The sequence below is a fragment of the Heterobasidion irregulare genome, assembly GCF_000320585.1.
Source record: "Heterobasidion irregulare TC 32-1 unplaced genomic scaffold scaffold_10, whole genome shotgun sequence".
NCBI lineage: Eukaryota > Fungi > Basidiomycota > Agaricomycetes > Russulales > Bondarzewiaceae > Heterobasidion > Heterobasidion irregulare.
Window position 1 is genome coordinate 1,706,247 of NW_009258206.1, and position 14,267 is coordinate 1,720,513.

The 14,267-nt window shown below is 55.6% G+C and overlaps 5 protein-coding genes across 5 annotated transcripts; 2 read left to right on the top strand and 3 right to left on the bottom strand.

Moving 5' to 3' along the window:
- Positions 1 to 3: 3 nt before the first annotated feature.
- HETIRDRAFT_460695 (uncharacterized protein) lies at positions 4 to 1,451 on the top strand (the record flags this gene model as incomplete). The annotated part of the gene is made up of 4 exons (XM_009552772.1): positions 4 to 14; positions 72 to 231; positions 294 to 376; positions 466 to 1,451. 4 exons carry the CDS (start codon positions 4 to 6, stop codon positions 1,250 to 1,252), a joined length of 1,041 nt encoding a protein of 346 aa, XP_009551067.1. The 3' UTR covers positions 1,253 to 1,451.
- Positions 1,452 to 1,701: 250 nt separating this feature from the next.
- Positions 1,702 to 6,501, bottom strand: HETIRDRAFT_105309 (uncharacterized protein; the record flags this gene model as incomplete). The annotated part of the gene is made up of 11 exons (XM_009552773.1): positions 1,702 to 2,966; positions 3,135 to 3,233; positions 3,319 to 3,484; positions 3,552 to 3,764; positions 3,821 to 3,970; positions 4,029 to 4,175; positions 4,231 to 4,346; positions 4,410 to 4,764; positions 4,823 to 5,136; positions 5,206 to 5,608; positions 5,674 to 6,501. 11 exons carry the CDS (start codon positions 6,499 to 6,501, stop codon positions 1,702 to 1,704), a joined length of 4,056 nt encoding a protein of 1,351 aa, XP_009551068.1.
- A 1,566-nt stretch (positions 6,502 to 8,067) lies between these two features.
- On the bottom strand, positions 8,068 to 9,225 carry HETIRDRAFT_460697 (uncharacterized protein). Its single transcript, XM_009552774.1, has 9 exons — positions 9,101 to 9,225; positions 9,031 to 9,041; positions 8,932 to 8,962; positions 8,816 to 8,868; positions 8,621 to 8,758; positions 8,479 to 8,567; positions 8,406 to 8,419; positions 8,335 to 8,349; positions 8,068 to 8,254 (listed from the first exon to the last, which is right to left on the bottom strand). The coding sequence occupies exons 1-9, from the start codon at positions 9,143 to 9,145 to the stop codon at positions 8,144 to 8,146; spliced, it is 507 nt and encodes a 168-aa protein (XP_009551069.1). The 5' UTR covers positions 9,146 to 9,225; the 3' UTR covers positions 8,068 to 8,143.
- Positions 9,226 to 11,507: 2,282 nt separating this feature from the next.
- On the top strand, positions 11,508 to 12,306 carry HETIRDRAFT_421702 (uncharacterized protein; the record flags this gene model as incomplete). Its single annotated transcript, XM_009552775.1, has 3 exons — positions 11,508 to 11,525; positions 11,580 to 11,801; positions 11,863 to 12,306. 3 exons carry the CDS (start codon positions 11,508 to 11,510, stop codon positions 12,304 to 12,306), a joined length of 684 nt encoding a protein of 227 aa, XP_009551070.1.
- Positions 12,180 to 14,214, bottom strand: HETIRDRAFT_436369 (uncharacterized protein). Its single transcript, XM_009552776.1, has 6 exons — positions 13,941 to 14,214; positions 13,618 to 13,891; positions 13,218 to 13,564; positions 13,059 to 13,166; positions 12,915 to 13,010; positions 12,180 to 12,862 (listed from the first exon to the last, which is right to left on the bottom strand). The coding sequence occupies exons 1-6, from the start codon at positions 14,190 to 14,192 to the stop codon at positions 12,335 to 12,337; spliced, it is 1,605 nt and encodes a 534-aa protein (XP_009551071.1). The 5' UTR covers positions 14,193 to 14,214; the 3' UTR covers positions 12,180 to 12,334.
- Positions 14,215 to 14,267: the final 53 nt, after the last annotated feature.

The following is a 14,267-nucleotide window of genomic DNA, read 5'->3' on the forward strand; positions in this document are numbered from 1 at the left end:
GGAATGGTGGCACGGTGAGAGCGAAGCCGGTTTTAAGTGTTCTGCGGGTGCGCGAGGCTTGGCCAGAGCAGACGCGCTCGGCTGACACAACAACGCGAAAACGCCGGCCGCGTCCTCGACCTTCTCCTCTCTACTGTCTCCGCCCCCTCCCCTTCCTCCGCGGCCGCTCGGCTCCACTTGGTCGGCCAGCGTGCCTCAGCCACCGTCCTTCCATTCACCAGCCAGCCCTCCGTCCGTCCCCCGCACGGCGCCAGGCTTCTCGGCAACCACACGGCCTTCTCGCCCATCCGCAGATCCCCGCCGCCGCCCACGATCACCTGAGCCCTCCTCTCGCCCCCTCTCGCGCTTGGGGCTACGCTATCACCTCTCACTCAGGGTCCCAAGGGCCCAATCCCCTTTCCTCTTTTCTCATCCGCACCCACGTCGCCCGTCGTCCCGTGATTGGCGACGTCTTCCCCCCCTAAGAATCCCCCTCCGCCACGACAGCGACAATGCATTGCGTCTCCGTTTCCGGAATCGCGCCCGCCGCACCGCCCCTCCATTGTTTGGGAGAACGCACGCGCACGCACGCACGCACGCACGCACGCTCGCACACACGCACACATACATACACAAGGCTGTCTGTCAACCACGGCGGGCCCCTCGAAACGCGCGGGTCATCGAACAGCAGCAGCGCAACGACCTCGCACGACGACGGTCGGACGGCGCGTCGGTCCAGCCTGTCGGCGGTCCAGCCCAGACCGCCGACTGCCGTCTTCCCGCGCAGGACGCTTGGGACCCACGCATCGACCAACGGCGATCTCGAAAAGGGCAGCCTGCTATTAGCGCGGTGGCTCCACGGACGCACACGGCTCCCGCTCGCGGGGCCCCAATCCGTCGGCCATCCCCGGCGCGTCTGCCTTCCGCGGCCTGTCAGGCGCACGCGCGGCCGGCGACGCGCCGCCCAGCCAACCGGCGGGAAGCAGCCACGCGCTCCGTCGCTTTTCCATCAGATCGCGCGCCCCGCTGGCCCCTTGCGCTGGCGGGCCTCATTCCTGACCCACGCTTGCCCCTATTGGCAGGCGCGGCTCGCCACGACGGCCTGCGCGTCGCTGGGCACGACAGGCGCTCGTCCGCTCACACCCGTCACACAGCGACGCGCGCTCGCGAGCAGAACCGCGCTTGCCCGCTATTGTCCTTCTGTCCTCACGCGCCTCCACGCGCCCGCGACCCTGCGCCGCTGCAGCTCAGATCTGATACGCGCCTCATATGAGCATCTGTGATCCCGTCAGGGCGAGTCAATTGCCCTCCGCGTGTGTGCATCCCTAGTAATAACGAGTGACAGCAGCGACCGCCCTCGGCTGTTTCCATGCGCCCCGATCGCTCGACCCTCGGCGACTTTACTGTGCTGTACCTACCTACTGTACTGCGTAGAATTATGTGTATTGGCCGCTTTCGTCTCGGCGATTGCGATATCGAGCTGCGACGGCTTTCAGGGAACGTCCGCTCTCAGGCCTCCCGCCCAATCACGCGCGCTCCCGTCCGCCCGTTCGTCGAGACGGCGTGGAAAGTAGATGGCCGATGTCCGCCGGTCTCTCAACGCCGCCTGGCGACGCGATAGTGCGGCTCCATGTGCGTACTGCAAGTATATACACGCCCAGAACGCGATCGTCGCCGTCCCGCTCAACACACGTCGCGCGCCCGCGCCCGCGCCCCTCGCCCTCACTCCTCGTCCGAGACGATCATTCGCCCCCGGCCCTTCCGCCCCCGCCTCGAAGCGCGCGGTCCCGGGCCTCCGAGCCTCCCACCTGCTGCACCACCCGTACCACCCGCTGCGCCCGCGCCCGCGCCCCCAGAGCCTGATTCCGATTCCGATCCCGAGCCTGATCCCGAGCCCGAGCCCAAGCCCGAGCCCGAGCCTGAACCCGAAACCGAACCTACCAGCGGCTCCCCCTCGGCATCGGCATCGACCCCAATCTCCGCCGCGCCGCCGCCGCGCCCCAAATCCCGCGCGCGGACCTCAAAGTCGGACGTCGCGTCGCGCGCGCGCGCGGCGCGGGCTCCCTCGGCTGCGGATTTTGATATTGAATTCGACGCTCGCGCTGGCGCTGGTGGGGATGGGGGTAGGGATGGGGACGATGGCGCGTCCGCCGACGAGCGTGGCAGGGGCGGCGGTGATGGCTGCGGCGTGCCCGTCCGGTCGCTAGCGGCGTTGCCGTCCGACGATCCGGCTGTTCGGGGCACGGGCATGGGCATGGGCGCAGGTGTGGACTTGGGCTTGGGCTTGGGCCTGGCCCGAGGCCGAGGGCGCGCGCGTGGGGGCACGGGCGGGGCGGTCGCGGCGGCGGGGGGCGGCGGGGTGGCGTGCGAGGGGGAGCGCGAGCGGGACGTGGAGGGCCCGGCTCGCTCGTCGCCCGCGTCGCTGCTGCCCGCGCCTCCACTCGCCTTGCGCCGTTTCGCAGCGCCCCCGCCGACCGGCTTCCGCCGCCGCTTCGTGCCCGCCTTCTTCATCGTCCCGATCCCGAGCGTGCTGTTCGCCGCCGCGAGCGCGGTGCGCTCCCGCAGCGCGCGCTCGCGCTCGAAGAACTCGTCGATGCCCTTGGAGAACTCGTCGTCGCTGTCCTCGATGAACTGCGCGGACTTGTACACCTCCTTCTCCTTCATCTTCCTTTCGCGCTTCCTCTTCTTCGGCTCGTCGTCGTCGTCGTCGTCGTCGCCGTCGCCTCCGCTCGCGGAGCTCGGGCTGCCGTCGCGCCGGAGCCGGCGCCGGCGACGCGTCTTCTTGCCCAGGAGCTGCGCCGCGCGCTTTCCGCCGAGGTCGAGCGGCGCGTGCTGGAACTGCGCGATCACGGCGAGGGTCCGCGCGAGGTCGGAGAGCAGGATCCCGGCGGGGATGTACCACTCGAGCGGGCGGGCGTCTGTGCGCGGGCGCGGAGGCCCGGCGGGGGTGGGATCAGCATACGAGGAGATCGGAGGGCGACGTCGGCCTGTGGGCGTGGAGATGCCCATGACATGCGAAGCATGTGCGGTTGGACGTGCGTGCGTGCGTGCGTGCGGAATGCACGCACGCACGCACGCACGCACGCGGGCGCGCGGGTGGGGCCAGCCCTTTGTCGGAGGAGAAGAAGCGCGACAGGGCGATCGGAAACACGTACCTTCATCGACGGTGTAGAAATTGGCCAGACGGAACATCAGTTTCAGCTGCGGGTTTTTCGTCGCCGCGTCTGCTTGCTCATCGCTGATGTAGGGTATCGCTGGAAATGTCCACGGGCGGCCCGTCGGTCAGCGAGCTGCGTGCCCAAACGGACTTTGCGTCCGGGCTGAAGGAGCGCCGCGCACCGTAATCCGTCATTTTCGAGAGGGCCTCGCTCGAGGGGCCCTTGGCCAACAGCTTGGCCTTGAGCCCCTCGTCGTCCATGTCCGCCGCGACAGCGTTCTGGTCCGGTTCTGCGCCGTCGGTGTCTTCGATGATTCGTTGGCGGTGCGCGATGACCATGGAGAGTATCTGAGCGTGTCAGCGGGGACGAGTCAGGACGGTCGCACTTTCGCGTGGGTTGCGTCATCGGACGTACGTCTTTGACCCATTCGATGAGCCCGCCGTCCCCATTTTCCTGCAGCGCCGCCATGGCGATGGCCAGCTGCTCGCTCCAAGTATAGCCCTTCTTCACCTGCACGTCAGGCGGGAAACGCGCGTCCTCTGCGGATGCGCGAGTCTTCTTCGACTTGGGCTCCGGTTCCCAGCTGGACAATCTCTTCCATCGCCCCCGGTTCTTCGGGAAGAAGGCCTACGAGCAACGAGCAATCAGGTCGCGGCGGCTTGGGCAAACGGTTTGCTCGTCACCTCTACCAGCACGAACGGGTCCTCCTCGACGGCCTTGAAGAACTGGCGGAGGATGTAGTTGATCAAGGTGACGAGGTCTTTGTACGGTTGTTCTTTCGGCAGGGATTTCTGGTTCGCCAGGATGGACTTGAATAGCTCTAGCGTGGATACCTGCGCCGTATCCAGCTGAGCATGGCGCGGACCAGACTCCACGACACCCACGACTCACTTGGAAATAGAGACCCTCGGCTTTGGCACGGACGACCTGCCGATGGATTAAGCTGACGACCCGCCTCATGTTTTCTGAGGACTCGAATTCATCGTACCGACCCAGATACGTCAGCAGCGACGTCGTGATGTCAGGATTCGCGAATTTCTACGAAGCGCGTCAGTGTGTCGGCACTCGAGGTCATCGATCGGGAGGTGCGAACCATCTCAAAAGCCTCAAATGTGAACATCGTTTCGTGGATGAACTCCTCTTCCTCGGCTGGCGCCTCTTCTTCTTCTTCCACGTCGGGAACGCCTTCCTCGTCTCTTGTTCCTCGACCTGAAAGTCAAAAGCTCGATCAGCGCCAGTGAGAGCCGGCAGCCAGCTACGCGATCGACAGACCCGTCGTCTTCCGCTTCTGCTTGGGCTTCGCCCTCTTCCTCACGTATGCTCCTCCGCCTTTCTTCTTCCCCCACTGCTCTAGCATCTTCATGAGCCGGTAAGCGAGATTCACGCCGGCATGCAGAAATGAAATCGTCTGCCTGCCCTCCGCGTACGTCCTCAGTCCGTCCAGCGCGGCGTCGATAGCCTCGCCGTTGTAGATTAGCTGCTGTTGCAGCAGCTCTGCGGCCTCCTGCAACGAGGACACGCTTCCCGAAGCCGAAGCCGACTCGGATGATGAAGACATGGACTCGATCAGCACGAGCAAGTGCGTCAGGCACTCCATGCCTGCCTGCAGCTCGGTCCAAAGTTTCGGCTAACAAGCGAGAGAAGGCACCGTTAGTATGTGCCCAGCGAGTCCATTTCAGACGAACTCTGAACGAAAGGAAAACGTCATAGATAGAAGAGACGAGTCGATCGAAATGGAGCCTAGACCGAAGAAGGCGGTGGCGCACCTTCTCTTCGACCGCGCCGCGCATCCGCTTGAGGACCCACACTATCCAACCTCGTTCAATGACTTCTCCGACAAGCCCAAACTCCCACCGCTTGTCGTTCCCCTTATCGTTCGCTCTAGCCGCGAGGAAGAACTCGAGGAACCATTTCGTAACGTAGAGCAGGCGAAGGTTGTCCTTGTCTGTGATCTTTGGTCTCTCGGACTTGATGTCCTTGAGAAGCGATGCGAGAAACGCTAGATCACGGAGAAAGATAAGCCACACAAGGCAATCCAAATTCGGAGATCATGTGAGCAGAGACGCACGATTAAAACAAGACTCGATAAACGTTCTTGCGAGGCCCTGTAGGACCGTCTTAGCTCCCGTAGACAGATTGTCGTCTCGTCCCAGATCGTCTATCTTTTTTCCCTTCTGTGTCTTCTGGCGCTTCACAAGGTCGATGATAGTCCCTGCTTCCTTATTCAAGGCCTGCTGCCGATGGAGAACAAGTGGCTGCGAAGACGAAGACGACGAGGCTGCCGCGGGCGGAGCTGGCTCGCCTGCTTCGGCTTCGTTTGTGGGTTTAGGGGGGGCTGTGCTTTTCTTAGGATTTAATTTGACGGAGATGGTGGTCCCAAAACGAGAGTGTCGAGAAGGCGCGTGGCGCGCAAAGTCGCGACGGCGTTTGTCTTCAATGGAGAGAAGACTGTGTAAATTTTTGGTGACTTGCTGAGCGTGCGAAGCGGACGTGTCAGAGGTGGAAATGTTCTCGGAACGAAGAAGGAATCGCTCACCGTGGTCTGCTCTATGATCAGGGTGGTAGGTTTGACGCCTCGGAACAGCAGGTAAAAAATTTCCAGGACCAGAGTGTTCCAGCCATTGAACATGACATCTGTGTCCGCATTGGAAGCGACGGTCAGCAGCAGGTCGAGATAATGCGTTTCCGATAGGGTCTTGATGAGTTTGCCTTGTAAGCTCGAGAAGTCCGCCTGGTCTGAGCTGAGATGGATGTTGACCGGCAAGTCCTTGATGAATGCTAGATTCCGCACGAGGTGGAGCACGACATTGATGATCTGGACGTCCCGCTCCTTTCGTTCTCGCTTGTCCTTCGACAGGCATGGGAGCATGATGTTAAATATGGATTTCAGGACGCCAGGGGCGAGGAGTGCAGATTTGTAGTTGAGATGGCTGTGGAGGAGCTCAGTGTAGTCCGTCCCGCGATCCAGCTCGTCGTCCAGCTCCTTCAGCTCCTCCGCAAGGTCGATTGGCCATGTCATCGCAGTCATGAGATCAACGCAAGCAATGGCTCGCTTGTCTTCAGCGTAGCCCTTTCCAGCTGTCTCCAATAAAATTGGAATGAGGTCGTTGGAGAGGACTTGAGTCGCCCAGAATATCCGCGCGACGGTGCGCTCGTCATCCGTGTCGTCCTTTCGCCAGTACTTCTTCAGATCCTTCAGGCACCCATACGCTTCGTCTCCCATTCGGTACGACCCTCCTTCAAAGCCACCAAGGGATTCTACGACATTGCGGATCGCGGGTTCGAGGATTGCCCGTCGCTGCGAGTAGTCGTCCGGGTCCACTGAGTCAGTCGATGAAATGGAGATGGCATCATCCGCGTCCATAGGGTCTGAGTTTGAGTATATTTGTCTGGTTCTTCTCTCTCGTAGAAAGAAATACAGAGAAACCGGGGCAGCGTACAAAGATTTGTGAGACGGAAACGCGATGTTGAAGGGAGCTGCTGAACGCGACAGGCCAAAACGCGAGCTGTCACATCTGTGACAAGTCGTGTTTCTCCTTTCACCCTTTCGCTTGACGCCCTTGGTCTTGACAATTGCTCCGGCTTTTTTGCCTGGACGCAAATCCACGTTTCCAAGGTCTTCTTACAGCGACACGATTGGACACAGTCTGTGTCTCTCAGGACACTGACTGTTTGGCTCGAGTCCTACGTTTTTGGGCATATTCAGCAACTTTCTCATCCATTCAGTTTACTGGCTCTAATCATGGTAGATCTTGCGATGCCCTGTGCTCCTCGGCGTATTTCGTTGCATTCTAGAAGGGCCGCTGTTGCGCTTCGTAAGTAGAGGTGAGCAGACGCAGCCCACGCGATTACTATTTTTGATATCGCGGATATGAACCCTGCCCAGAACTACCGAGTCTAACTGGCACGGTGTCATGTAGGCGACTCTATAAGGTCTCGAGTTGGCTTCATGAGATTTCAAAGTTGCCGCCCTGTCTAGCCCACATTGCAAGACGGGTACCTTGATTCTTATTGCCCTCTGCTCATATATGGCATGGTGGTTCCGCCGGCGGCATTTACACCATCCCCGGTCCTTTTCAGTCCGCGGTATGCTGAAATACGGCACTCGGTGCAAGCGTACGTACGCGCGGTCCAGGCGGTCACCTTCTTATTGACCAACTCGCGAAATGAACGCCGGGACCCTTCATCTATAAGTACGGCCTCGCTTGCCATTTCTATTGCGCTGTCCCAACTTTGTTATGCTGTGCATATGCGCGCGCGCAGTTCTCCGAGACAGATCTCCTCCGTCAAACTCGCCTAATACGGATCGCTCGCACGATGTGTGAATGACCCTGTCACCCAGTTGATCCCAGCGGATTTTCTCTGAACCGTATACTAATCGCACTGATATTGTATATTATATTTCATCAGAAGAATATTCCAGGCGGTAGGCGTTGCGCCCAGGAATCTAGCCATAATGATGGTCCTCGAAATACGGACTCAAGTGCACGTCGTCTCATTTCCCTTTCCCCCACCTATCGAAGACCTTCGCCACCCTAGAGCGCCTTTGTTGTTCACCGGCACCACCTCATCGATAGCGAAGTATCGCTTTTTCTGCCCTCCTAGATGCTAGGTTTTGAAATGCGACTTCTTGCGAGGTCAGAAGGCGCACGCGAGCTACAAATGGCCATGTTGATATTACAATTGCTGCCCGACGATCCGGGGTTCACGGGCAGAATTCAGCAGACTGCGGGATTGATATTCACATTCCTTCAACGTTCGTGCGCACGACATTAGCACAGCCTTGGCAAACACACCTCCGCAGCCTGCCTGCCTGCCTGCCTGGCATTTCCGGTGCTCTAGACGAACACAAACCACCAGTCTCTACTCTGCCCACTCTTATCTTACTTCAACATAGTCAACCATGCAGTCATGCTCACAACACATTGATGTAATTTTATTCTTCCATTTCTTTCATGCTTGATGGCGGGAAGGCCAGCCCTTATCCTACACGGGCGGGTGGACCATCATTTCCCACCCTTCTTCTTGGCCTTGTCGATCTTTTCCTGCTGCTTCCTTGCCTCTTCCTTTGCAATTTCGTGCGCCTTATCGTTGAGACCGAGTCGGTTGCGCGAGATCTGTCATGCAGGTCCGCGAGGTGAAGCGGTGCGAGGTGTAAATGAGTCGTAGTTTACACCAAGAATATCTCGGAGCTCACCTCGATAGCATAGAACTGGCACGGTGCGTTGTATAATTAGTTAGGTCGTCACTAAATGTGCAATTACTTACCTGTATTCGCGTCACTAGTCAGGATGAAGAGAATGAGCTCAGATTGTGACCTCTCAAAATCAGCACCACTCACCGAAAATTGTGTTCGTCTCGCTATATTCTTTCGTGGCATTTGTTCGGATGAGAGATCCAAAATTGTAATCTTGAACCTTTTTCTCGTATCTGGACACGAATGTGAGGACAAATTCCTATAGCATGGGCTAGGTAAGACTCACGCTGCCATGAATTGCCGCCACCGCTCTTTACCGTCCTTGCTTTTCATCCAGTCTTCGTCGAGAACTGTCAGCTTCTGGTGCTCTTGGGAAATTTCCGGGAAAGTCTTCATCATATGTTCGAAGATCTCATCGTCAAGCCTAGGGACTATCGATGAACGCCGTGGTCAACGGCAGATGTATACTGCTGATAGGCACCTGGTAAGCTTCAATTGGCTCGGATGAATCTTCTCCAGGAGATTCCAGTAAGTCTACGATATGGAGGCGCGATCAGCGCTGAGGAGTTCGGAGTGGGCTAGATGTGTGGGGCTTACTTGGGCATGTTCGACGGCTTTCACCGCGAATCTTTTACCCGCCGAGTGGGAAAATGAAAATTGAAGACGCATTGGCACCCAATGTAATAGCCTACTCACTGCTTCTCAATCTACACGAACTTCAGTTCCTCGGCGTTTCCGTGAGGCTTTGCCGCGACTCGTTACGCACCTCAACAAGGTTTTGGGCGTTATTGGGGTCAAATCTTGTGGTCATGGTGGATTACAGGTAGTATTGGGGAGGTGTGTGAGTGATGAGCTGGCGAGAAAACGGATGAAGTAGAGGCTGTCGACGGTAGAAACTAGGCGACTGTTGCACACATGAATGCGATCAGGTGATCGCACAGATCCGTATTAGGATTAAATTAGATAGGAATAACTTAATTTAGGTAGGTTCTAAGCAAAACGTTTGAAGCCCTGGCGCCTGCGTCTTGGCCTTGCTCTACTCAAGTTCTCCCCTACCATCCGCCAAAGTTTAAGCTAGAACTCTCGACAGCTTTGTTTACTATGGCAAATCGTGCAATACTCCCGACTGACACTATCTTTAACATCTGCAAACTTGCCAAGAGGCGAGAATCACCCACCTGACAAGTATCCAATACGCAACTTCTCTCGTCTATTTCATGGCATCTGCGGTCGCCAGCTGCCCATCACATCTTCTGATCCATGAATACAGGAAACAATAACTGTTTGGTAAAGACGATGAACGATAGTATGTCAATCGTGATAAGGCCCGTCTTACTCACCTGCGGAATAAATCCGGCTATACGTACCCCGTCTTTGCGTTGTCGACACAAGTTTTCAAGTTTGTCGAAACCCCCAGTTTTCCCAAAGGAAAGAGTTCCACTGCTCTTGGATACGTCCAGCCTCTTCCCTCATCTTGGACCTATCATATTCCAAGGCCCTTATTATGGCGGCGGTGTTGTTCCCCTCGAAGCTCTGTGTGAATGGATCACAGCCTTCCTCTGGATTATTATTCTATGGTGTGTTCATATTCTTGAATGATCTGTGGCCTTGGGTAGTACATTTGTTGCGTGTTGAAGCCTACGATAGCATGTAGCGTATTGTTAAGGTGAGTGTGTTTGTGTTTCGATTTCAAGAGGTTTTGGCCCTTCCCATGCCGCCATCAAGTACGTTTCACATTGCATGCCAGTTCTCCATCCCTGTGCGTTTTCTTCTGGCGATCTCCCGTTGATCACTCATTCACAATGTGAAAGCACAGTCGACGTGGGTCACAGCCAAGCGTAGACTTCCGTCGGTGTTCGTCGCGAGGGCGGACGTTGTCTGTATAGACGGAAGCGCGACTCAGCATATGCCGGGCGCTTATGCCAGGAACATAGGCCTGAGCAGGCGGAGGCACATGAGTCGAATGCCATGGTACACCGCTATGGGTTTCGAAATTGCCAACATTTCAGATAATTCACCCAAATCATGATGGGTGCATCGAGGTATTTTACATCATCTGATCTTCTGTCCCGCTAGCCGATGTTCATGACCTTCGTCTGTACATAATCGGTGGCGTGTGTTTTCTGACAAATGTTAAACTGGTGTTTTGCAAGTTTAGGTATCTGAATCAATCTCACTAATGTCATTCCTAGTCGTTGCGACGGTGGAGGTGCACCGACTTAACTTCCGCTTGTTGACGTCTCAAATTCTGATCTGGCCATTTTCTGCCAAGTGAATGCACTAGAATGCCACATCTTAAGCTCACTATCCTCCACCATCACTCTTCAACCCAGGTCTACCACAGCTCATGCCCATAACTGGCTACAAGTTGGCGGCGTGCACAGTTGGACAAGAGGCAGGTGCGACGACCGGCTTTTCAAAAGAGTCCAGGAATTGACGACAATAGCCTTTCCCTCTACCACCATTTCAGGGACCTCATCTGATTACCGATCGATCGTGACTGCCTCCGAATCCGTATTTATTCCTGCAAGAGGCTGGGAGAGGTTATTCTGCTACATAACCCATCCTCAGCCATCCTATTATTCCTCTCGCTCTGTCTACTCGCACGGCTAAAGCTATCGAACTCCCTACTGGGCTCTTGCTCAAGATCTTCAAACTTGCGCTCATGAAACATTACGGTAGCCGGCATTTCATATCTGACCTCTCCCGCGTCTGTCGGTGTCTGTGGGTTCATCGCCTTTGCCACCTATAAACTTCCTCTTCGCAGTATTAAACTGAGGGATCCCTTTTTTGGCTGGGGCTCCCATAGGTGGAACATCGATCGTATCAAGAGCCAACTGGCTCACCTTCGCACCAAATCCCAATTCGTGCGCCATATTCATATCACGGACGTCTGTCATTATAATTATGTGGACGAAACACACCCACCACCGGTTCCTCCGGAAATCATTCCGTCGCTCTTGGAGTCATTGAGCAGTCTGCACGGCCTTGTCTCTATCGCGTTCGAGGGATGCAGTCGTGAGAGTGGTGCAGTCGTTCTTCCTCAGGCTTTGTGGGAGTGGGCTATGGCCTTGAAGCCATCTCATTTGTTGCTTAAGTCTCATCTCGCTTTCCCTGAAAATTTGCGACCTTGGGAACTGGACTTGCTGGAGGTCGCAAGCTATAATTCGAATATGAGGCGGTTTGTAGAGGTATTGTGGCATCCTAACGTATCACGAAGAAGCACTGACGACTTTGACTCATAGGCTTTCAAAGCGCGCGACTTGCGCATCTACTATCCTTTGAGTGATCTAACTATGGTTCTCTCACCTTTCTTGATCTACTCGGGTCTTCGATCTATATTCGTTGAAATCGATATGCTTCACCTCAACATTCCCGAAGCTTTCTTTGACTTTACGATCATCTCCACCAACGTCTCCTTGGAGGTCAACGCTCGGTTCGACGTCGAGTTCAAGTTGCAAATTCCTGTGTGTCTTCCTCGGTCCCTCGACCCTCGTTGCATACTGATATACATGACTTGGCTCCCAGCGCGTGTGGGTCAACGCCAAAAGGGCACTTCCGTCGATGTTCGTTGACGACTCGACAAAATTCGACGTTCACCGCATGAACAGATGCGGCCTCCGGGTGAGGAAGCCACATGCAAAGGACAAAGAGGTCCTTCGCCAAGAGCATGCTCCCGACCTCGAGGCAGAGAATGAAGAGGCTGAGAGCATGGCAGCGCACTATCAACGGCGTAATAGACAATTATTGGTGTTCAGAGGCTATAGATCTCAGTCTAATAAGTCATCGGTCTTGCATGTCACATCGAATTGCTGTGCATCCTTGGTAGCGAATCGCTTGAGTCAGGACCAGTATCTGCAATGTAGTTTTCCATTCCGCATCTCTTTGTGGCAGTATGAATCCTTGCTTTTCAGTAACTGCCGACTTATGGCGAAGCATCAGCTCGGTATTATAGGTATATCTATATGGTAGCATAATCCTGAAACATCATGGAAACGCTCTACCGACGCTTTGCAAGTACTTTGACAACTGCAGCCTTGATCACATTGGCGGCTTTCTCGCATTCCTTCTTCGTGAACGCAGACGAAACGGCCAGGCGCACACTTGGCCGAACTTCAACGAGCTCTTGACCCCTCAATCGCTTCGCCCTCGTCGTCCAGACACCTTGAACAAGGGCCTCGTCAACGATATCTTGCAGCAAACGCTCCTCCAACTCGATGTCAAACACTGCGGGCTCGCGTGGTTGAACTGAAACGGGATTAGACGGTTTGCTAGCCGATGGGGAAGGGAGCTGCAGGGTCGACGAAGAGCCAGGCCGGACTTGTATGTGAATGATGGGGCTTGCAGGGTGTGAAGGGATCGTGATGTATTCGACACGGTCAAGGATGGAGCGTATCACGCGAATGTTCTCTTGGAGTGTACTCAAAATAGAGGGAGTATTGCGCAAGATGTTGATACCTTCTGATGCGCTGACAGCAAGCAGGGGAGGAGAAGCAGCGGAGAAGACAAATGAAGTGCCGTTGATACGCTGCGCATGAAATGATGTTAGATAGTGTTAACAAGATAGAGTTTTAGCTTACTTGGTGGTCAATAATATTCTTGGATCCCGCACAGAAACCGCCGCCGGCGTTCAAGGTGTTCGCGACAGAACCGACGATCATATCCACTTGAGTTGCCTAGAAGATAATTAATGAATTGACCATTCTAAAATATTACAAACGTACTGGAACGTTGTAAAGTTCTGTTAGTCCGCGTCCAGTTCTTCCGACGGTGCCAAAGGAGATGCTCTCATCTAGGATCAAGCGGTACTTGTACTTGTACTTGAGCTCAACCTAGAAAGACATGAGCTTGTGCATTTAGTACAGGAAGCTCACAAGGCTTACAAGCTTAGGTAGATCGACCATGGCCCCATCTTTCTCGAAAATGCCTTCTGTGACGATGAACCGCCTAGTTAGGGGCGACCTTCGCTTCCTTCGTTCCTTGTCAACGCTCTCCAGAACGTCTTCCAGGCTTTTCAGATCGTTGTGGTCGAACCAGCGGATGGTAGAGCGCGAGATCTGTAGACCTTTCTGGATAGCGAAGTTGACACCGCGATCGGCAACGACGACATCGCCGCGCTTGGCGAACGCAGAGATGACAGAGGATATCGTGGAGAAGCCTTGAGAGTACAGTATAGAAGATTCGGCACCCAAGAAATCAGCAATCTCGTGCTCAAGGTCCAGGTGTACATCTTGCGAGACATCGTAAATGCTATGTTTAGGAGCTTCAGGGGTTCAGGCTTACCAGCAGTGCCGTAGAATCCAGGAGGTCCGCAGCTGCCTACGCCGTACTTGCGAAGAGTCTCGATAGCACGTTGTTTGATGGTCTCGTTGCCAGCAAGTCCGGTGAAGTTGAAACTGGCAAGGTTGAGCACCTGCTTGCCAGTGCTGACCAGCTTGGGCTTCGAGCCATTCGGGCCAGAGACAATTGGAACTGAAGCTAGATCAGCCTCTTCCTCCGGAGAAAGGGGTTGTCCTAGGGGCTCGGGGGTCCATTCGTCGATAAGCTCGTCTATTTCCTATACTGTGGTCGGCAAATGTCGGAAGACAGTTCAGCAACAAACATACCTTCTCCGTGAATTGTATGAAATGCTTTCCGCCGCTGTCTGATCGGGTACGAGCTTGCAAGAGAGTCCTGATAGCGAAGATGATGAGGATGATTTCGAGTACCGTGCGACCAGGGTCGTTCTGGTGCGAGGACTTGACATAGCGAGCGACGACGTGAGAACCCGGAAACCTGTAGAACGTGGTTTCGAGGCGAGAGAGAGAATAAGACAAGTAAGCGAAGGCCGGCTCCAGTCTCAACGACGCGCTGTCCATCGTGCTCGTCGTGGTTGTGGTCAGAGGTGGCAACTGCTTTGAAAGCTGAGGCAACTTCCGGAATCTGTAGCTTGG

What these genes read in the sequence shown, in the direction of transcription:
- HETIRDRAFT_460697 (XM_009552774.1), bottom strand. Translation starts at nt 9,145, where the DNA reads ATGACCACAAGATTTGACCCCAATAACGCCCAAAACCTTGTTGAG. An exon ending in AAGCCGTCGAACATGCCCAA is followed by an intron (nt 8,869 to 8,931) that starts GTAAGCCCCACA and finishes TCCATATCGTAG; the next exon opens with ACTTACTGGAATCTCCTGGA. An exon ending in TGGCGGCAATTCATGGCAGC is followed by an intron (nt 8,568 to 8,620) that starts GTGAGTCTTACC and finishes ATTCGTGTCCAG; the next exon opens with ATACGAGAAAAAGGTTCAAG.
- HETIRDRAFT_436369 (XM_009552776.1), bottom strand. Translation starts at nt 14,192, where the DNA reads ATGGACAGCGCGTCGTTGAGACTGGAGCCGGCCTTCGCTTACTTGTCT. An exon ending in TCATACAATTCACGGAGAAG is followed by an intron (nt 13,892 to 13,940) that starts GTATGTTTGTTG and finishes ACCACAGTATAG; the next exon opens with GAAATAGACGAGCTTATCGA. An exon ending in TGGTCGATCTACCTAAGCTT is followed by an intron (nt 13,167 to 13,217) that starts GTAAGCCTTGTG and finishes ATGTCTTTCTAG; the next exon opens with GTTGAGCTCAAGTACAAGTA.